Below are 23,338 nucleotides of genomic sequence, written 5' to 3' on the forward strand. Positions count from 1 at the left end.
AGGGAGTCGATGGCAGAGTTGGGTATATTTTAAATAATCTATCATGTGCATCTTTGAAATTGGAGCTACTGTCAGTAAAATGGCAAGGACAAGTTCTTCTTTATCAAGTGGTTAGCATATAGCGGGTGCCACCATAAATAAATAGTGATACAAACTAAAGGTTTGTACTTACACGATACACATGGGCCAAAATTCAGTCTGATCCTGCAACCTTACTCACATATGTATTTCCAGTATTCCTTACTCAAGTATTCCTTACTCACATATGTATTTCCAGTAATTACAATGGCGTTACCCATGTGAATAAGAGTTGCCGAATCAGACGGATAACCTATATGCTAATAGAGTTAAGCAAACAAAGAGGCTTACACAGTTTCAAAGTTTTTCTCTAAGTTCCAGAAGTTCTGGGAAACAAACCTATTCATTCAGTTTGTATGAAACAGCCTCCATACAACCCAGCCAGTAACATTTCTTCGGGGATTTTGAGACCATTCTATGTATAGTTATTTAGTCACTTTTTGTCAGAAGAAAGAATGTTCATTTAAGACAAGTCCAGTGTTCAAATTATGGTGGATATAGACATATATACACACAATATTAGTTCACTGACTGAAAAGTAATTACAGTTTTTTCCTCCTAGGGTTATTGAGGTCCCAGTTCTCTCTCTCTCACTGATTTCACTCACAGTTCAGGAATGAGCCCTAAGTGTAATAAAGCCAGTCAAAAAAGTCACAATCAAAACTTACATCTGTTGGTAGTTCTAGCTCATCACTAGTATTATAAATATAATTTATTTCAAGTAAATCCTTTGGAAAATATCCAAATTCACTGCCAACCTGCCAGAAAAAAAACAACAAAACAAAAAGAAAAGTTTCAATGTAAAGAAGCTTGTAAAGCCACATTAGAAAAAAAGTGACTTTAAAAATTACAATTAGTAGTTAAGAATACATCAAGTTAGATATTAAATCTAAATATTTCTAGACATACAGGTTGTTACCACAATAAATTGGAGAAACGGAACAGTAATACATTACACTTGAATGTTTAATTTGAGATTCTAAACCAGGGATCGGCAACCTTTGGCACGCGGCTCACCAGGGTAAGCCCCCTGGTGGGCCAGGCCACCTGCCGTATCCGCAGGTTCGGCCGATCGCGGCTCCCACTGGCCACGGTTCGCTGCTCCAGGCCAATGGGGGCTGCGGGAAGCTTACCCTGGCGAGCCGTGTGCCAAAGGTTGCCGATCCCTGTTCTAAACATTAATTAAGCCTCACAACACCTTTATGAAGTAGGGAAGTATTTCTACTCCCCTTTCAAAGACAGGGCCAACTAAGGCATAGGGCCACATAGCAAGTTATGGGAAGAGTTTGGAATGAAACCCAGGAGTCATGGCTCATAGCACACACTCACTGACTTCACAAATGCTCCGACCCCTTTCTTGTGCACAATTAGCAAAAATATCTTTTTGTGATAAGGCTTGCAAAAATGTCACATTTTTAAAGCAGATAACCAACCTCCTCCATAACTTTATACTTCTCCCCTCACATTTTGAAAAGATTTCTTAAAGCCAGCTTTTAGAAAACACAAAATTGCACCTGAGTTATTGTAAATTGCTGAACAGTAGCCCTTTATCACACTAATATTATCTACCTTAGTATCAGTGTGTAAAATGTGACCCTCTTTGCAAACACACTTGTTCTTCAGTAGCTACTGTTTCCAGGTGAGCAATAGCTGCAGGTGGTCAGTAAAGAATAAGGTGATGTGGTGATCAAATGCAAACAGTAGGAGACAAAAGCTCTCTTATCACTCACTAGTTAAAGATCCACAGAATAATGCTCTCACTTGGGAGCTCTGATAACTGCTGTCAGGAAGCCAATATGAATAGCACAGTATTGCTTCAAAGATTAGATAGCCAAAGCAATGAGAAACTGGCAGACACCCTATTAAGAGTACAGAGTCCCTAGAAAGCCAAAATATGCTCAAGAATAAAACACTGCTCATTTCCTTGATATCTTGATGTTTTTATTGTAGGAGCAAGAAGGCAATTGCCAATATTCTTGGAGAGTCTGAGTGAAGATCGTTCAATTAAGGATCAAAATAAAAAAAGAACATAGTTCACTCTATCAAAATAATTAGATGGGACACATTCTGATATCAATTACACTGGTTTATAAATCCAGAGTAGTTTCCAACAGTTCAGTGAAGCTCTCTGGATTTGCCACAGTGCACATAATAATTAGAACTTGGTCTAGGTGTGTAATACATAGATATAGTAATACACACATAAATGAATAAAATTCTGAAGGGATATGGAGTTTCCTTTGGTAAATATTTACCATTCAAATCCTAAATTAAATAGCTGTGGAAACTAGTTACATAACAGTAATGTTTACAGAATTGATATCATTTTTTTGTATACGCTACAGGGAGAAGTAACTGCTACTATATTTAAAAAAATCCTGTGTATTATATTTGCGATAGGAACAAGCCAAGCAATTAGCCTAGAAAAGCTAGTTCTAAATCCCTTCCCCTTTATTCCCATAGAATAATACTATCTTTTTCTTCACCAGTTAATATTCCATTTTTCAAAGACTCTTTCAAGTGCAAAAGCCGAAGCCTCAAAGTAGCTTCCTTATAGACTAATCTTAATGACAACAATTAGGCATCACAATTTCACACTACTTTATTATAATCCAAGCTTCCAAGCATACAAGTCCCTTGCCATGACCCAGTTTGCAATTTAACATGGCCTATGACAGAAAAACTTACTCCTATATATTGCCATGCATGCAAAGAAAAATATTCTTTATTCTATTCAGTAGTGATTGAGGCTTGAAAGGAAAATAGAATGTCACGGCAGAGAATGGAGGGGAAAAAATGCATCCTGCAGCCTATCTGGGAGATGCTCCCAATTAATTGGCAGCTGAACTGATCTGCAAATGAGACATGGGTTTAAACACACTTGCATCTAGAATTAAAGAACTGGCAGTCTCTGAAGTCTGTATGTGTCTGAGGTAATTGTGCTTGTAGTGTCTCCCTATGACAGCAACCTCCAGTAGCTGATTCACAAAATGATACTGACCTCTTTATACCACAGAAAGCAATCGCTTCACACCACCTGCTGAATACCACAATGATAGAAGCCAGAAAGAGGAAATATTCTCCTGCTATGTTTGAGTTACAAGGTTCAGCTATTATTTAAAAATAAAATCCACAAAAGCACAAACATCATCAGGAATATTCTCACTTACAAGGATCCAATACAGCAGGAGAGTTGGTGCAAAGAGACAGTTAGATTGCGCTACCTTTTTGTGTAGCCTTTGTATATCATTCAGAAAGATCAGAATCAAATGTTAAGAGCAATTCCTGAACTCCATGTGGATCTTCTAGAAATCAATTCTCTCTCACACACTTTGTTTTTAAAGTAACTCCATCCACAACCATGAGTCCAGAGAAAGGTGGCCACAAGCCAAGTCCTTTTTTTGGTGTGAGGCAAGGAAACAGAAGGAAGCATTTATCTGGTGCAGGACTGAATAATGTTCCATCCTGCACCACAGAGTACCGTATATACTCGATCATAAGCCGGTTCGTTTATAAGCCGACCCCCCCCCCAAGATGGATAAGTAAAAATGGAAAATTTTTGCAACCCTTTCATAAGCCAACCCTATAATTCAGGGGTCAGCAAACGTTGGCTCCCGGGCCATCAGGATAAGCAGCTGGTGGGCCGAGATGGTTTGTTTACCTCAAGCGTCCGCAGGCAGGGAGGTAAACCTAAGTAAACAAAGTGTTCCGGTGAGCCAGCTCCTTACCCTGACGGGCCAGAACAGCAACTGGTGGGGAAATTTTTTTGGGGGGAGAAGCTGGGAGTCAGGGGAGTAACCCCTGTGACTACCCCCCACATGACCCCACCCCTAGCCCGGGACCCCCACACTCTCCCCATCCCATCCCTTCCCATCTTATCTGGGGAGGGCCAGAGGAGGCAGTCTCTGGCCTGGCTGGAGCTGCTCCAGCAGGCGGGGCAGCGTGGCCGCAGCCTGCTCCGGTGGGCCAGACCAGGCGGCATGGCCGCAGCATGGTCCAGCGGGCTGGGCTGGGCGGCACAGCTGCAGCGTGCTCTGGCGGGCCGGGCGGCATGGCAACAGCCTGCTCTGGGGGGTGGGGCCGAGCGGCACGGCTACAGCCTACCAGCCCCGGAGCTGCAGCTGCTTCGGAGGCTGGGGGGAGAGCAGTATGGCCAAAAGCAGAGAGACTCTGGCCCCGCCTCTTCCCTTCTGGCTTTGCTGGCTGTGCTGCCTCTCCTTGCTCCCTCTGTTGGGGGAGGGGCTGTGTCCCACCTCTCCCTCTCTATACCCGTTCATAAGCCGACCCCCTTCTCGGTGCTTCCCTTTTTTACTAAAAAAAATTCGGCTTATGAACGAGTATATACGGTAATATATATTTTTGTGGGGTAGAAATCAGAAGTCTAAAACTGAAAAACTGTTACTTTAAAAAGTGGCAGCTGTTTGAAGCTGCTCAGAGATTTGGGATATCAGAGATTCTGATAAAAATGTGGGCATGATTATAAATGTGGGGTGTTTTTTATTTTGGTGATATGGACTGTTCATGGGGCAGGGGGAGTGGTAGAGGATACCTTACAGAGACAGTAATATATAGAGTTAAAAAAGTATGACATATGAAGTATGACATGGCCATCAACTCTTCGTGCTTTGAGGAAAACCTGGCAGCAATATTTTCTCTGAACTGATGTTTCAATGGAATTAAAAACAGAATTATTCTTTAACACTCTGAGCATCTTCCATTGTACTAACAACAGAGTAGATCCTGCAAACCCTCCGCATGCAGAATTCCCCTTGACTTCAATGAGAAATCCGCGTACAGAGGGCATCCAAGAATGAACTCAAGACTAAGATGCTATTCTTGCAACAGCTTGAAGGATTTTTGCAATCATCAACAACAGCTTGAATAGAGGGATGAATTAATAGGCAAGTAAAGGAGCATGTAAAGCAGTGAAAAACTGCTTTAGATTTTCCAACCTGCATTAACCCTTGCTCATCTGATCATGGTCCTTCAAGTCACCCATATTTATTATGGCCCTGATCTTACAAATGACTCCACTTGGGCACAGTCACTTGCAGGATGGAGACTATATGTATAAATTTTGTTTTGGAACGAGCCCAGTTCTTTAGTAATTCTGATCCTTAAATACAGTTTCATCTGGTGGCCCAAAGCAAGGACAGAATAACTATAAGTGGGTTAGAAATAGCTATAAATTCTTCTAACAAATCAAATTCCCCATATTTAAGAGCCAATAAAATTAAAGTTTATGGTGGAAATGTGTAGTAATACATTTCAGATGATAAACTGTTTATGCAGGTTGCAATATAATCAGCTTAACTCCTTGTATGATAAATAAGTACAGTATCCCTGTAGTTACTTCTTGGTTTTATAACTCCCTCTTATCCCTACATAAAAGGGCACTGAAATCAAATTTGTCCCAAAATTTAGTAGTTGTTTTTAAAGGCACATTTACAAAGCCCTAATATGAACAGAAAAGGTTCTATTTACATACATTAATTGACATTTTAAAAACATATATAAATAAGTATCCCTCTGAAAAGTTTGCAACCTAGTTATTGCAGCATTGTGTTATCAGGAGAAGCTGAAAGTGAAACTGACTAGAAACTAAAAATACAAAAATTAAACTGATTAGTCTTTTTCCATTGTTGGCTAGACATGCAGAAAGCCGCCTAAATAGTGAAAAATAAATTGGATTTTTAAAATTCTTTCAAATCTAATAATGTAAGGTGTTATTTTTTAAACACAAATTAGGACTTTTGATTTGGGTTGTTTAAAATATATTACCTTAAGCTTGACAATGTGCCTTTAAGATACTGGTGCTAGCTCTGTTAATGAATATGGTTAAAGTGTTGATTCTGCAATTTCTTGTCTGTTGAATAATCTGTGGGCCTGATCTTGCAGCCCTTGCTAGCTTGTGAGTAGGAGCTGCAGGATTGGGCCCATGTGTTAGCTTTTTGTGTTTGTGGAGAGCTGGCAGCCCTGGAAACTGGTGCCATCTAATTATCCAGGTTATTTATGGCACAGTACGTGTCAGAAGGGAATTGCCAGCATGATATAATTATAAATTCTGCTTCTTTCACCACATGGCACAGCTTTCCACTTTCTTCTATGCTATTTTAATTGGATCCTACTATTACTATGAGGCTGCCTGTCCCCACCCTAAGCAACACCACCTGCCAGAGCATGAAGCCAGTAGTCACACAATAAGAGCAGGCATGGCTTTGTGAAGTCCAATCCAGCTCACTGAGGCACAAGGACTTAGTTGTCAACAGCAGCATTCATCTTTGGGAGCAAAACAGTAAAGGCATGAAGAAGAGCAGGGGAAAGACAGGAATAAAGAATTTAAGGGCATGACCCTGCACGATGCTAAGCATCATTAACTGCCAGAGATACTAGTGAAATCTGAGGCTGATCAGCACCTTGCAAGGTTAGACTTTTTGTATTTTTTAATAATCTTCTTTCCTCTTCCCTGTGAGTGCCCCCATTCCGCAGATCTCGTGTAAGCAAAACTACTTCCCACTGAAGTCAACAGGAGTTTGCCATGTAATGACTTCAGAATCAGGGTCTGAGAGGGTTTGCTGAAGGGGTCTTCTTTTCCTACTCAAGTGACCTATCATCTTTAAACAGAATAAAACAAAACGACAGCCTTGTCTAAAGGTCTGTTACAGTCTGATTATGAAAAAATTACTATCGTGAGTAGTCCCAGGGAGGACCCTAAGTTTTACAAACACTTCCTTATTAAAACTGAAATAATTTTCAAAGTTCAATTTACTTTTCACTCTTTATGCCTTTTTTTTTTCTTTACTTAATTTGGACAATAACAATACCTAGTCAATTGAACGATAGGATGATGAGTACATAAAAAGCCATAGGCCACCGTCCTGCAAAGATTTATTCACTTGCTTAAGTTTATGCAGTGTGTGTTCTGTCACTAAAGCCAATGAGACCACACACAGCGTGCAAAGTTAAACAGATGCTTTGCAGGACTGGGACCTTAGTTTCTAGTCACTTTCAGGTTCTCGTGTACTAGCACAATGTTCAGTCCGCAAAAACTGCAGGGGAATTTTTAAAAAATGGACAAATATTTCTCTTGCTTTATTTAATATATGAAAAGTTAATTCTTACAAAACCTAATGTATGATCCAAATATGACCCAATAGCATCCCTTAAAAATAAAAGTGTGTGTTAAAATCTTGTCTCAAGTGAAAATTACATCTGTTACACTATCTCTTCTATGTAAAAAAGTGAAGTGTTTTCAGATTTTTGAAAAGGAGCAAAAGAAATAAAGATGATTGAAATGTACAGTGCTAAAATGGCCAATACAACTGAAATAAAATAAGTGTTTTGCAGTACTTACACTTCCAGCCCAAAGCTCAGTTGATTTTCCTATTAATTTGTAATACACATACACTGCTTCTCCTTCTTTCAAATTTATAAAGCGACAGTCTGGACCTTTAAAATCCTGCTTTGCTTTCCCTCGATACATCAACACTGTACAAAGAAAACAAAAACAAAATATAGCATTTTAAATAAAGCACAGTTCCCTGAGCAGTATCTGTATTAATTAGCAGGAAAGAAGGCCTTGTTGTATGCAGAATATGGCTAATATATTTATGGGCATCTGGTCAAGGGATAAGAATATATGACTGATTTAAGGGACAAAAACTTATATGGTAATATTAAGATTGTTTCATGATGTGATGTTAAAAGTTACAACCTTTATAAAGAACTTTTGAAAATGTTAAAAGCACAATAAGAAAGAGGTATTATTATTAATAATAATTTTAAATTAGATGGATCCAAAGATGCCACGTGCTTCATGACTAATCAGCTTTCATGTTATTCAGTTCGGAAATTATACCTGTAGAGGGTGGAGGTTTGTTTTGTTTTTGAAGAGGGTTTTTGCAGGAGGAAGAGAGCTGGGGAAGCTAAAAAAACTGGTCGAGATCATCAATTTATGAAATGCAAGTTCATCAAGGTAAGTCTTTAGGAAGTCTGTGCAGCAAGGCAAAGACTTTTTGTGGTACAATTATTTAAAATTGTATGATTATTTTTTGTATAAAAGTAAAAAAAATCAGATTCTTGCAGCTTATGCCACAACAATTCATTTTCTAAGTATTTTGGAATGCTTATTCTTGCAAATCTGTGTCAAAGACGATGGAAATTTATTTCTGCTGGACTGTCAATATGCCAAGTGTCAGGTACCTTTTCAGACTGAACTCTGGGGCATAGCATTCTCTGTCAGACAAAAGAAATACAGTAAGTCCCCTAGGGAGATAGGAAATGCCTGAATATTTGTATATTTCCAAGAACTCAGGTTGCTCTGGGTTTACTTGATGTAGGGAAAGAAATAACAAACACACACATAAAGAGGATGAGTTCAAGTGTTGCTTGTTCCTGTGAAATCCATTTTCTTTGCTCTTTGTTTAAAAAAATATTAAGAAAAAGAATGGATCCTCTCTGCCTGGAAGGCACGGTTTTGTTTACATGGAAGGGGAATTCAAACATTTGATGTTTACTAAAAATCTAAAACACAAACAATGTAATACACCAGGAAACTGGGAGGGAGACTTGGCCACCCTCAGACCAACAAGGTTAGCAAACCACTAGAAAGGGTAATAACCCGAACGCAGGAGCTTTCTATCAGCACCGAGCCCCGCTTTGACACCGGGCCTCCAAAAACCGGAGTAGTCTTTAAACACATTTCTTCCCATAAGAAGAGGCAAAACCTTAGACAGAAAACAAGAGAATGTCTCCCTCCCTAGCCAGATCCCCCAATAACCAGCCCGGGTCCTTGTCCCTCTCCCTTTACACGACACACCAGGCGGGGAAGGCAGGCGGCGTACTTGCAAACAACTATTTTGTAATAAACTAAGCAACAAGTTTCCAAGCAATCTTAGGAAGCCGTGGGCAGAGGGAAGGGCACCAGGCATCTCTCCCTCCCTCGACAAGAGAGAGGCAGCGCCGGGAGAGAGGTAACCTCAGCATCTCCCTCCCCACAAGAGGGCGCTTGGGGTGGAGCAGTGGTGTGGGGGCGCAGGGTGGTAAACCCAGCATCTCCCCCTCCCCGCAGCAGGGGTGACCCCAGCGGGCCCCCAATCACTGCCCCGTACTGGGAGGGGCCCCTGGAGATGCCAACAGGTCCTGGCCGCCGCCGAGCAGTCTCACCGGGACCGGACCCCCCGCGGGGACCCCAGCGCCCCGCACCCACTTACTACTGCACTCCGGGTCGGCGCAGCGCTTGCGCTCGGCGAAGCGCCGGTTCAGCTGCTTGGCGGCCAAGCAGAGGGGCCGCTGCGCGGGCAGGAGCAGGGCGACTAGGGCGAGGAGCAGGAGGGAGAAGCGCGGCCGCGCTGCAGCCATGTTAGCAGGGCTGGCGGCGGGGGGAGGAGGGAGCGGGGCCGACACGTCAGCAGAGCCGGGATGGAGGAGGATGTGGAGGGAGGAGGGACCCGGGTGGGAGGGGGAAGAGGAAGAAATCCACCGCCTGTCCCAGAGTAGAGGCGAGAAACCCCTCCCCTGCCATCCCAGCCCCAGAGGACAAGGACCCCTCCCCTGGCACCCTAGCCCCAGAGGAATTTAGGGACCCCCTGGTGCCCCATCCAAGAGACTGGCTGCTTTCACGAGACTCCTACCACGTCCATCTAACCTCAGCCACGTCCCACCCCATTTCCCCTCCCTCCTTCCTACGAGCACTTACCAGCCCATCTTGGAGAGCCTCCTGGCATGACGCACGATCCCTACATAGCTCCTACATGCAGATTTTAATAAGAAGGGAGCAGAGATATCATGGATATTGCATGGCAGAGAAGCTCCTTGCAGAACTTTTTTTCACTTTTGAAAGAGGTGGCAAGACGTTGCTTTTGTTCAGAGCCTAGGAGTTGGAGTGCAGTAATTATTTTTTCACTTTAAGGGCTGAATCTTTTCCACTTATGGAAAAAGTGAAGTCTTGGGGGTGGAGAACTTGTATACAGAAGTACAGAGTCCTGCTCGATTCCGAAGGGAAATTTGGTTGAAAGTACATGTAGTCTAATGCATTTCAAAAGCAAAATATTTTCTGTTCAGAAGTAGTGTTAGGCTAAAGTCACTGTCTGGAGCAAGGCTGCGTTAACAGGATAAGAGGCCTGGAAGTGGGGAATGAACTCTCAGTAGAGAGGTCTCCTTTAACCTTTCCCCTCCTTTTCAGTTCACTGTAAGGAGTAATCCTGCCTCCCTTGGCCAGGGGGACTAGATAACTTAACAGGTACTTTCCCTCTTTGAGTGTAAAGGTGAAATAGGTTCTATCTGTTGTACACATTTCTGGTGGGTAGTGATGCTCAAAATGAGGCAAGAAGTCAAGCAAAAATAATGGTAACTCTTCATATTATCTTTAAGTACATTGTATCTATATGCAAGATGGGTGTACCTATATAACTGTAACAAGAACACATCAACATTGTGAATATGGTACAGTAATGAAATGTAATTCTGAAAGGTTAACAGTAGCAATGGGGCTGAACCAAACACTGGATCTTAATACTCTCCCCATCAATCCTTGCGGAAGTTCAGATCTAGATCTGAGCTTCATAACTCCATCATTGGAAAAAAGCAGTATCATGCATTCTGTCCTCACCCAACTCCCGCTGATTAGGCTCCAATCTCACAAATGCTTAAGCACATAAATGTATGTGAGTAGTCCCATTGAACTAAATGCAACTACTCATGGTAGAAGTTACTCAGGTAAGTGCTGGTAGGATTGAGCCCTGAAGGTGCTTATTATAACGGTTCTGTAAATTCTATTTGCATTTGCTGCTACATATTAACGTGAATTACATTAGAGATGTTTTGTAAATAAAATACATGCTCCTTACATTTGTACCTGTACCTTGTATGCATTCTTACATTACATTATAGTTATTTAACAGTCTAGGGCAAGAGGGCTGCAAAGAAAGCCACGGGAATTGTCTGAAGGGTAAAGGTGGCTATGGAATGTCTTTTCCTCCCTCCATATACTTAGTTTATCTGTAAACATTCAACCTGGCTCCTAGGCTGCTAGCAGACAAAAGGATATAGTTCAGGGGGAATAGGTGATGGACAATAGATGCTTGTTGCTGATTCTATTGAAGTCAATGGCAAAACTCCCCTTAGCTTCAGTGGGAACAAATGGGGGGCAGGAGGATTTAAAATCAGGGAGGGCAAATTCTGAACTGGATCCTGAAATGAGGGGGGCTACTGACCAAGTGGGGGGAAGTAGTAGATGTGATATCGCTTCATTTTAGTAAAGCTTCCGACAGTTTCACATGACATTTTCATAAGCAAACTAGGGAAATGGGGTCTAGATGAAATTACTATAAGGTGAGTGCACAACTGATTGAAAGACTACACACAGAGTAGTTATGAATGGTTTGCTGTCAAACTGGGAGGGCGTATCTAGTGGTGTACTGCAGGAGTCAGTCCTGAGTCCAATATTTTCCTTAATGACTTGGATAATGGAATGGAGAGTATGCTTATAAAATTTGCTAATGACAAGAAGCTGGGAGGGATTGCAAATACTGTGGAGGACATGATCAGAATTCAAAATGACCTTGACAAATTGGAGAATTGGTCTGAATACAAAAAGATGAAATTCAGTAAAGACAAGTGCAGAGCAACTTATTCAGGAAGAAAAAATCAAATGCACAACTACAAATTGGAAAATAAATGGCTAGGCAATACTGCTGAAAAAGATATGAGGGTTATAGTGGAACACAAATTGAATAAGTCAACCATGTGATGCAGCTGTAAAAAAGGGTAATATAATTCTGGGGTGTATTAAGTGGAGTGTCGTATGTGAGACATGGGAGGTAATTGTCCTACTGTACTTGGCATCAGTTAGGCCTTAGCTGCAATACTGTGTCCTGTTCTGGGCACCACACTTTAGGAAAGATGGGGACAAATTGGAGAGAGTTCAGAGGAGAGCAACAAAAATGATGAAAACCTGACCTAATAGGAAAGGTTAAAAAAATGGGTATGTTTAGTCTTGAGAAAAGAAGACTGAGGGGGGACTTGATAACAGTCTTTAAATATATTAAGGGCTGCTATAAAGAGGATGGTGATCAATTGTTCTCTATGGCTACCACAATTAGGACAAGAAGTAATGGGCTTAATCTGTAGTAAGGGATATTTATATTTAGGTTAGATCATTATGAAAAACTATAAGGGTAGTTAAGCTCTGGAATTGGCTCCCAAGGGAGGTTATGGAATCCCCATAATTGGAAATCCTTAAAAACAGGTTAGCTAAATACTTGTCAGGGATGGTCAAGTTTTACCTGGTCCTGCCACAACACAGATGTCTAGACTTAAGGACTTTTTAAGGTTCCCTCCAGCCCTACATTTCTATGATTCTATGAATGAGGATGCCTAGTGTCTGATGATCAAGGTGAAAGAGTTTTGTTTCTTTGTACATGTGGGAAAATGGAGTTGGCAAGCTGTGATTTAGAGTCCTTTTAAACTAATTAACATTTGCAAAACACTTTGAGATCATCACTGAAGCACAAAGGATTATTAATAATTAAATGCTCGGGGGGTTACTCTGTGACCACAGAAAGTGCAGTCCTTCGTGCTCTTCCATTTATTATCAGCTCTTATCTCAAACTACTAGCAATCATCACCAGTACTAATCACATTAGAATTACTGTTCATGTTCTTATCATATGCTCATGGTTATTGATTTTTGCTTTATATACCCATTTCTACATTCCCTTAGGAGGAGAACTGAGAGCCCAAAGGATGTAGCAAAGTTAATACTACATATCCTTGGAAAAATATTGATTCTATATTTTGCCCCACCTAAAAAAAGATCAGTTTGTTGTCATACCCCCCGACAACAGCAAGGTAAGAGAATTTAAAATAGTTTATATTATATATAAACTAACAATGCTAAGAAAAAATCTCTGATGACAAGTTTGGGTACAGGTATCTTTGAGCATCCTGTTAGTTCTCTGTACTTGGCTGGGAGATGATCAAAAAACACTCAGCTGCTGCAGGATGTATCAATAGCTGGGGCCCTTCTCTCTAAGCAAGTACTTCCCAAGCATAGTGCCTGGACTGTACAACACAGTGCTGCTGATGGTGCCATGCAGTGTAAGTATCTCTGGAAATCAGTTCATTAACCTCTCTACTTCAGGTCCCTCATCTGTAGACTGCGAATACTGATACTCACCATCGTAAAGTGCTCGGAGTTCTATGGATGAAAACCCTAATAGGTTCTAAGTAGTATGAAGTTTACAAATGGATTTAGCCACACAACAGTTCCGATATTCAACCTGAATTTAAATTGTTATAGTCTGAAATTCTCTTTTGAAATATATCAGGGAGTAGCCATGTTAGTCTGTATCCACAAAAACAACAAGGAGTCCGGTGGCACCTTAAAAACTAACAGATTTATTTGGGCATAAGCTTTCGTGGGTAAAAAAAATCTCACTTCTTCAGATGCATGCAGTGAAAGTTTGAAATATAGTTTTCCAAGATTTATGTTTAAGTGACTGAAGACCCTGCCAAGAGTGAGTTAGCCATAAAATTAGATTTTATGGAAGAGCAAACAATATACATGTGAACGCTCTAAAATTAGAAGACATATACATATGTATACAATATTTTAATATTAATGTGCTGCAATGTACATGAAGCTCACAAGTTCTATAATGTCAAAACAAAAGAATGAAGTTTAGTTGACTTTAGTTTGATGTCAGAATTTCTTGTAGTGTAATTCCCATTCTGATTTTTAGGTGTTCGTTTCTGAAGACATAGGTGTTCGATAATGACCTCCACTACTGGCTTCTGAAACAGAACAAAACAAAACAGGTAATGGTGACAGTTTAATGGACAGAAGCAAGGGGGAAATGAAACATGCCACTTTGACAAGTCTTTGCCATGGACAAAGAGAAGCAAGATCTCTTTTTTCTAGTAATCACCATCTCTCAAAGCCTCATGGCTTTTTGTTGGTTTACAAACATGGATTTACCACAAGTTCTCTCTATTCATTACAGTTTAAAGTATTTATGGATACCTGTGTAACTTTTTTTCTCCTCTAAAGAAAGTTTTGCCCAAGTTACCCTGTAAGTTCAGTTATCCATCCAGAGCATAGAAATGTTCTAGGTCATGGGTGGCCAACCTGAGCCTGAGAAGGAGCCAGAATTTACCAATGTACATTGTCAAAGAGCCACAGTAATACGTCAGCAGCCCCCCATCAGCTCTCCTCCCTCCCCCATTCCCAGCACCTCCCAACCACCGGCAGCCCCACAGATCAGTGCCTCCCCCTCCCTCCTGATCAGCTGGTTTGTGGAATGCAGGAGGCTCTGGGGGGGAGAGGGAGGAGTGAGGGCATGGCAGGCTCAGGGGAGGGCATGGGAAGGGGTGGAGTGGGGACAGGGCCTCTGTCAGACCCAGGGGTCAAACAGTAAGCACCCCCTGGCACACTGGAAAGTTGGCACCTGTAGCTCCAGCCCTGGAGTCGGTACCTGTACAAGGAGCTGCATATTAACTTCTGAAGAGCCGCATTTGGCTCTGGAGCCACAGGTTGGCCACCCCTGTTCTCGGTAATTGAACTTACTGGATGGCTTGGGCAAAAGTTCCTTGAGAGAAAATATCTCTGGCCCTGTGCTTAATTTTATATACACGAGTAGCCCCATGAAGTTAATGGGACTTTTTGCATACTAAAATTAGATACATGAGTACATCTTTGCAAGATTAGGGACTGTATTATAATAACCTGCTGTTTGTTTCTGTCCTCCTGAGCAGGGGACTATACCAGATCAAATACCTACTAGTGTAATTACGAAGATATATTTTCATATTTATCTTATTTGAGTGTAAGAATACACTAGAAAAACTGCAAACTGTTCTTCAGGAAACCCCCCCACAAAAAATATGCAAACATTGCAAGCAACACTGGATCAAGCCCAACACTTTTGAAAGTGGTTTACTGAAACAAGTTCCTTGACAGTTTATATCAGAGGTGGGCAAACTACGGCCTAGGGGCCGCATCCAGCCCTCGAGCTTCTGCAAGGGGAGCGGGGTCCGGGGCTTACCCTGCTCCGGCGCTCCAGCCGGGGAGCAGTGTCAAGGGCTTGCCCCGCTCCGCGTGGCTTCCGCAAGCAGCAGCATGTCCCCCCTCCAGCTCCTACGCGTAGGGGCAGCTAAGGGACTCCGCACACTGCCACTGCCCCTGCCCCAAGAGCCGCCCCCGCAGCTCCCATTGGCCAGGAACTGCAGCCAATGGGAGCTGCAGGGGCAGTGCCTGCAGATGGGGCAGCGCACAGAGCCGCCTGGCTGCGGCTCCGTGTAGGAGCTGGAAGGGGGACATGCTGCTGTTTCCGGGAGCTGCTTGAGGTAAGCACTGCCTGGAGCCTGCACCCCTGACTCCCCCTATGCCCCTGCCCTGATCCCCTTTCTGCCCTCCGAACCCCTCAGTCCCAGCCCGGAGCACGCTCCTGCATCCCCAACCCCTCATGCCCAGTCCCACCCCAGAGCCCACCCCCCCAGCCGGAGCCCTCACTCCATCCCGCACCCCAACACCCAATTTCGTGAGCATTCATGGCCCGCCACACAATTTCCATACCCCAATGTGGCCCTCGGGCCAAAAAGTTTGCCCACCCCTGGTTTATATACTCCTCCTTGTTGCGTTCGGACCTCAAGAAACTGGCTCTTGCTGCTATGGAATACTGTAGTGTATACGTAGTCCTTTACTGCCAGCTCAAATAAACTGAGATTTTATTTCAATCCAGGCTACTGGTTCAGATCTCTCATTGTCAACTGGAACCCACAGGGTGTATTCCTAGTTCTGATGTAGTTTTCTATTCTCTGGTCAGCAAAAATTTGCTGCTTCACAAGTTCTTTACTGAAATCTACAAGATCAACTGTGCCTCTAACCCAGAAGTCTTTTTCCTTCTCTGTGCCTCTCTTTTTTCATGGCTTTAGGTTTACCATAAAGTGTATATAACTGAGAGCCAAGTATTTAAACTTGTTTGTGTTATGGATACGAATATCCAGAGTCACACTACTAAAAAAAAAAAAAAAGTCAGAAGGAATAAATAACCACATTTCAGGTTTTAAGACGATCTCTAACTATTATGAGATTAGGGAGATAATCTACCTCCCAAAAGAGTATCTTACATCTGCTTATTGTGGCATTTCTTACACCTTCCTCTGAAGCATGTGGTGCTGGCCATTGTCAGAGATGGGATTCTGGATTAGATGAACCAGGTGTCTGATCCAGTATGGCATTTGCTATGCGTCCAGAGCTTCAAATTTTTCATCAGTAATGTTTTGTATTTTATCTTATTTTGCTGTTAGTTCCTCCAACATGTTTGGGCTTCTCTGGAAGTATTGGAAAAGCCATTATGACTTATTCCTCCAGCTTCTTCACTATGGTGGCATGCATACAGAAGTCTGATTTTGCCAGCCTCTTCCCTTTTGGCATTTTGTACACAGGCACATTGGCCAGTGTCAAATATTTCTGGGATAAAAAAATATTTTAGCATTTGGACAAACACACAGCCCAGCAGAGCTGTTTAGCAAATAGGTTATAGTAGCTTTCCAGCACTGCTTTCTGTTTCAATTCTCAGACCTCCTCCAATATTTCAAGTAAACTCAAATCAACAAGTATCAAAACAAGACTTGGTAACCGGACTAAGTACGTCATCCATTTTATGAGATCTTGTAGTCAATTTTTCTTTTAGTTGGAAAAAAAAATCTACAAAAAATATAACAGTAGTCATTTTCACATGGCCACAAGAAACACATATGTAATTATCAATCAATTGGTTAAGTTAATCAGGCAATAAACCAAACATACAGATAGCAGCGAGAAAGTCCAGCTCTAAGAGCTCAAGTTCATTGTGGTACATCATTTTGTTATGAGCTGATCAAATTGTACTATAGTCTCACAATAAAAGATCAGCACCATTTCAAAATAAAAGATTATTCGTTTTTCAAAAGGTGGGGATTAACACCTGACTGTATCCTCCACACACTGTGTGACTGTTCACAGGGTGCCCAGGACTGCGAGTCACCTTGTTACCCTCCTGTCTCCAGTGAGAGGGAGACTTGCTTGTGCTTAACTGGGTCTCGTGTCAGCACCCTGACACTACCAGCCTATTATACCACCCAAACAATCTCTGGGCTTTGCCAGCCCTTACGTTGCCTTGCAGGTTAACAACAGGTGCACCCCAGTCCCCGAGCCCTTTGAAGCATTCCCCTGTAGCGTTCAGCTCCTCATACACTGAACACTCAGAGTAATACCAGGTATGCTGCCCCAAGGGAATAGTGTACACATTAGCTTGAATAATTCAGCTCCAGTTTAGCTCCTTGTACTATACCACAGCACTTAGGTATATTTTTAGTGAAAACAAGAATAGGTTTATTAACAAAGAACAGAGATTCAAAGATTCAAGTGAACAGTGATTAAGGATAATGGAAATAGAAGGGTTACACATACAACAAAATCAATACATGCTTTCTAGGGACCACTCCTTAATAGGCTAACCTCCTGTCTAGAGCAGTCTTATCTCACACATAGCCCTTTTTGCAATGCTTCCAACCAAGATTGCCTGGAGTCCTGTTTTTGTAAAGGTACACATACTGTCCATTTACTTCCTAGGTGCAGGATTACAGGGTGCTTTCCTTGTCCCCCAGGTATAGTCCAGTAAATCTTTGAGGTGCACCTCCAATTATGCTCTTTTCTCCCTGCTGTTCTTCTGTTAAATTTCACAATTCTTCATCTGCATTTAGCTCAAACTGCTGACCGTGAATGAGACATTACTCAATTTTCATTTCATCAGCTAGATAAACATCTCTGGCCTGGCAGGAAGCCAGTTTTTCACCTCTGCTGGGGATTAACACTTTGATACAAACTGTAGGAACATTTTCAGTAAATATACATCACTCTTTACATAGTAGCAATACATATTTTACAACATTTATAACTAGGGTGACACTGGTTTTCCTTTGATTCCTTATACAATATTCTTTGGTGAACCAGAATGTACATACCAGAATCACGATATTCTTGTAACCCCCTTTACCGGTTGCCATTCAGGAGTTCTTAGGGTCACAATCCCTTACCTACAAACTCTGCTTCCCTGCCTGTCCCCATATACAGACACCTGTTCCTACAACCAAAGGCCCTCTGTTTCCAACCCTCAGCTGCATTACTAATCCCTACAAATCCATGGACTCACTTCACCCAACCCTCTTTCCTTAACCAGTGCACAGACCTATCCCTGACTTCAACATCCTCTGCTGCATCCCTGCATAGACTATCTTCCCCTCTGCCTCTTCCCTACTGATCTATACTTCAGAGCTCCCCCATTCCAGTCTGCTGCACTCCTGTTATACTCCCTACATATATACAGAAACTGTTCTTTCCCCTACCTGCATCCCCCTATGCACTACCCCCACTCCATTCCAACCATACACAGACCTTCCCCCCGATCATTTCAGTCCTCCACAGTATTCATACAAAAGCCCACTTTCACTATCATTCTTATCCACTTCTGCTTCCTTGTCTGTCCCCCACGCTGCCTCTTCCCCATCTTCACCTCCTAACAAGGACAAACACATTTAATCTGCAGCAGCAGGCACTAACAAAACTCTGTCTAGTAAACAGCCCCACCCACTTCCTGTGGGACGGACAATGAAACTCTGAAAGTTTTTAGTGTTGTACTCTGTAGTAATCGAACGAACCTTTAAACCTGCTCACCCCCACTTTTTTTTTTAAACTACTATTCCTGTCTTTAAAAAGGACTATTGGACTCCTCAAGGTAAAATGTTACATTTGTAGAATTTGCTTTTTACTGAAATATGATAGACACCTTTAAAAGGAAGCCCATTCCATCTACACACTTGTATCATCCCATTAAAATCCTGACCTGTCCCCCCAATTCAGCCGTCCAATGCTCTCAAATAAAGCTGAATTTTGTTAAAATCTTTAATCTAATCTTCTCTCAAGAGTTTGTAATCCCAATTTTGTCAACCATTCAGTTATCATATAATACACTTGCAGAAACTTATCCATACGTAATACTAGATCAGGGGTGGGCAAACTACGGCCCAGGGGCTGCATCCGGTGCTCCAGACATTTTAATCTGGCCCTCAAGCTCCCGCCGGGGAGCAGGGTCCAGGCCTTGCCCTGCTCCGGTGCTCCAGCCAGGGAATGGGGTCGGGGGCTTGCCCCATTCTGCGCAGCTCCTGGAAGCAGCAGCATGTCCCCCTCTGGCTCCTACGCATGAGCCAGGGGGCTCCACATGCTGCCCCCACCCTAAGCGCCGCCCCTGCAGCTCCCATTGGCTGGAAACCATGGCCAATGGGAGCTGCAGGGGCAGCGCCTGCGGACAGGGCAGCGCGCAGAGCTGCCTGACTATGCCTCCGCATAGGAGCTGGATGGTGGACATGCCGTTGCTTCTGGGAGCTGCTTGAGGTAAGCGTCGCCTGGAGCCTGCACCCATGACCCCCTCCCAGACCCCAACCCTCTGCCCCAGCCCTGATCTTCCTTCTGCCCTCTAACCCCTCGGTCCCAGCCCAGAGCACCCTCCTGCACCCCCAACCCCTCATCTCCAGCCCCGTCCCAGAGCTCAAACCCCCAGCTGGAGCCCTCACCCCCTCCCACACCCCAACCCCCAATTTTGTGAGCATTCATGGCCCACTATACAATTTCCACACCCAGATGTGGCCCTTGGGCCAAAAAGTTTGCCCACCCCTGTACTAGATACTCTATATCAAGCTATTCCAATGCAGTGGAAAGGTAAGAAGAGCCACAGGAGGCCAATGTGGTTGCATGAGGAGCTTTTTAGCGATCTAAAAAACAAAAGCGACACATACAGGAAACGGAAGGAGGGGCACATCACCAAGGAAGTATATATGGGAATAGTGTGAGTGTATAGGGACAAAAAAATCAGGAAACTCAAGGTAAAGAATGAGTTACAGCTGATAAGAAACATTAGAGACAACAAGAAGGGGTTCTTCAAATATGTCAGACAAAAAAAGAAAGATCAGGGACAGTGTGGGTCCGTTCCTCAATGGAGAAGGTGAGCTGGTAACAGAAGATGATAGGAAGGCAGAGCTGCTCAATGCCTACTTTGCTTCAGTCTTCTCACAAAAAATAAAATGACCGGACGACTAGTGAAGATATTAGAGACAATGAAGGGGAAGGGATGCAGATCAGGATAAGTAAAGAACACGTCAGAGATCTTTTGACCAAGCTGAAAGAATTCAAATCAGCAGGGCCTGATTCTATTCACCCAAGCGTACTAACGGAATTGGCTGAATAAATCTTGGCGTCACTGGCAATAATATTTACAAACTCATGGATGACAGGAGAGGTCCCAGAAGACTGGAGAAGGGCTAACCTAGTGCCCATCTTTAAAAAGAGGAGCTGGGGAACTATAGTCAGTCTGACTTCAATACCTGGGAAGCTACTAGAGCAATGTATAAAATATTAAATTGGCAAATACCTGGAGAGTGAAGGGGTAATCACTAGCAGCCAGCATGGATTTACAAAGTACAAATCATGCCAAACCATTTTGATTTCCTTCTTGACAGGGTAACTGGTTTGGTGGATGAGGGAATACAGTGGACATAATATACCTGGACTTTGTCAAGGCTTTTGACACAGTCCTACATCACATTCTCATAAGCAAGCTGAAGCAATGTGGGCTCGGCAGAACTACCATTAAGCAGATCATCATTGGTTAAATAACCGCAAACAAAGAGTAACTACTAATGGAATGATGTCAGATTGGAAGGAGGTCTCAGGTGTTGTTCCACAAGGATCTGTTCTGTGTCCGGTGTTGTTTAACATCTTTATTAATTACCTGGATGTAAGAAGACAGCGCATACTGATCAGATTTGCAGATGACATAAAGCTGGGGGGAGAGAGGGCTGCCAACACTTTGGAGGATACAGCTAAAATTCAGAGGGATCTTGATAAATTGGAGAACAAAATGAAATTCAACAAAGACAAATATAACGTGCTACAGTTAGGCAAAAAACCAATGCACAAATACAGAACGGCGGATAACTGGCACGGCAGCGGCACTGCTGAGAAGGATCTGGGAGTTGTGGTGTATTACAACCTCAACATGAATCAGCAATGCGATGCTGTTGCAAAAAAAGCAAATGCAATTTTAGGTTGCATTAACAGAGGCATAGCATGCAAGTCAGGGGAGGGAATAGTACCACTCTGCTTGGCCTTGGCATTGATTAGACCTCAGCTGGAGTACTACGTCCAATTTTGGTCACCAATGTATAGAAAGGATATGAAGAAACTGGGAAGGATCCAGAGGCGAGCAACAAAGATGGGCAAAGGGATAGAATGCAAGCCATAGGAATAAAGGCTGAAGGAACTGGGTATATTTAGTTTGGAAAAGAGGAGATTAAGGGTCGGGGGACATGATAACAGTGTTCAGTACATGAAAGGCTGCCATAAAAAAGATGGAGAAAAATTGTTCTCTCTTGTCACAGAGGGCAGGACAAGAAGCAATGGGTCCAAACTACAGCATATAGCAGATTTAGATTAACTCTCAGAAAAAACTTCCTAACTGTAAGAGCAGTAGAACAATGGAACAGACTGCCTAGGGAGATTGTGGAGGCTCCTTATACAGAGGTTTTCAAAAGGTGGCCGGACAGTCATCTGTCTTGGATGGTTTAGACGAGGGGTTCTCAAACGTCTTTGCACGACAACCCCCTTCTGACAACAAAAATTACTACACGACCCCAGGAGGGGGAAACTGAAGCCTGAGCCTGCCCGAGCCCTGCCGCCCCAAGCAGGGGGGCCAGGGCCAAAGCCCCACTGCTCTTGGCGGTGGGAAAGCCGAATCCCAAGGGCTTCAGCCCCAGGCGGGAGCCTGTAAGCTGAGCCTCCCCATCCCCTACACTCAGGGCTGAAGTCCTTGGGCTTTGGCCCTGGGCAGTGGGGCTCGGGCTTTGGCCTTGGGCCCCAGCAAGGCTAATGCCAGCCCTTGGCAATCCCATTAAAATGGAGTCCTGACCCAGAGTTTGAGAACTGCTGGTTTATACACAACAAATCCTGCATCTTGGAAGGGGGTTAGACTAGATCAGTGATTCTCAAACTTTTGTACTGGTGACCCCTTTCACATAGCAAGCTTCTGAGCGTGACACACCCCCCCCTTATAAATTAAAAACACTTTTTTACATATTTATAAATGCTGGAAGCAAAGCAGGATTTGGGGTAGAGGCTGACAGCTCACAACCCCCCATGTAATAAGCTCACAACCCCCTGAGAGGTCCTGACCCCGAGTTTGAGAACCACTGGATTATATGACCCTTGCAGTCTCTTTTAACTCTATGATTCTATACTGAATGCATCTGACTATGTCCACAGTTAATGAAATTATTCACATGTGTAAAGTTAAGTGCATGTACATTTCCAGTATTGGGGCCTCACTTAGGCCATGTCTACACTAGCACTTATGTCAGCAAACCTTTTGTCGCTCAGGGGTGTGAAAAACATCCCCCCCCCCCCAAGCAACACAAGTTTTGCTAGCATAAGCACTCAACTCCACAGCACTATGTTGCTGGGAGATGCTCTCCCACCAACAAAGCTACTGCCACTCATTGAGCTGTTTTTATTATGTCCATGGGAGAGATCTCTCCCATCGACATGGTCTCAGGGTAAGTCTACACTTTGGACTTATCCACACTTAAAATGCCACAGCTAAGCTGCAGTGCTTCAGTATAGACACTACCTACAACACCAACAGGAGAATCCGCGTAGGTAATCCACCTCCCTGAGAGGCAGTAGCTAGGTTGAGGGACGAATTCTTCAGTTGACCTACTACTGGCTACAGAAGGTTAAGTCAGCTTAGCTATATGTCACAGGGGTATGGACCGCTGATAGACTAAGGCTAGGTCTACACTACAGCGGGGGGTCGACCTAAGATACGCAACTTCAGCTACGTGAATAGCGTAGCTGAAGTTGCGTATTTTAGGTCGACTTACCTGGCTGTGAGGACGGCGGCAAGTCAACTGCTGCCGCGCCGCCGTCGACTCCGCTGCAGCACCGCCGTCGACTCCGCTGCCGCCTCTTGCCGCGGTGGATTTCTGGAGTCGACGGCAGAGCGATCAGGGATCGATTTTATTGCGTCTTCACTAGACGTGATAAGTCGATCCCCAATAGACCGATTGTACCCGCCGATCTGGCGGGTAGTGAAGACGTGCCCTTAGCTATGCCAATATAAGTTCTCAATGTAGACCAGCCCTTACCCTGTACTGTACACACTCCAGTTTA

General features: G+C 43.3%; 1 protein-coding gene across 2 annotated transcripts in view; it reads right to left on the reverse strand.

The window, feature by feature from the left end:
- The window catches only part of MIA3 (MIA SH3 domain ER export factor 3), a 37,709-nt gene extending 28,269 nt beyond the window's left edge, over nt 1-9,440 (reverse strand). For both annotated transcript variants that reach the window (XM_024219263.2, XM_024219262.2), the window contains exons 1-3: nt 9,291-9,440; nt 7,433-7,566; nt 747-836 (exon numbers count right to left, since the gene is read on the reverse strand). In XM_024219263.2, the coding sequence (XP_024075031.1) occupies nt 747-836; nt 7,433-7,566; nt 9,291-9,438 (372 nt within the window). In that variant the 5' untranslated portion in view covers nt 9,439-9,440. The remainder of the gene's footprint in view (nt 1-746; nt 837-7,432; nt 7,567-9,290) is intronic.
- Nucleotides 9,441-23,338: the final 13,898 nt, after the last annotated feature.

Source organism: Terrapene carolina, unplaced genomic scaffold, assembly GCF_002925995.2.
Source record: "Terrapene carolina triunguis isolate 2854851 unplaced genomic scaffold, T_m_triunguis-2.0 Scaffold262, whole genome shotgun sequence".
NCBI classification, from domain to species: domain Eukaryota; kingdom Metazoa; phylum Chordata; order Testudines; family Emydidae; genus Terrapene; species Terrapene triunguis.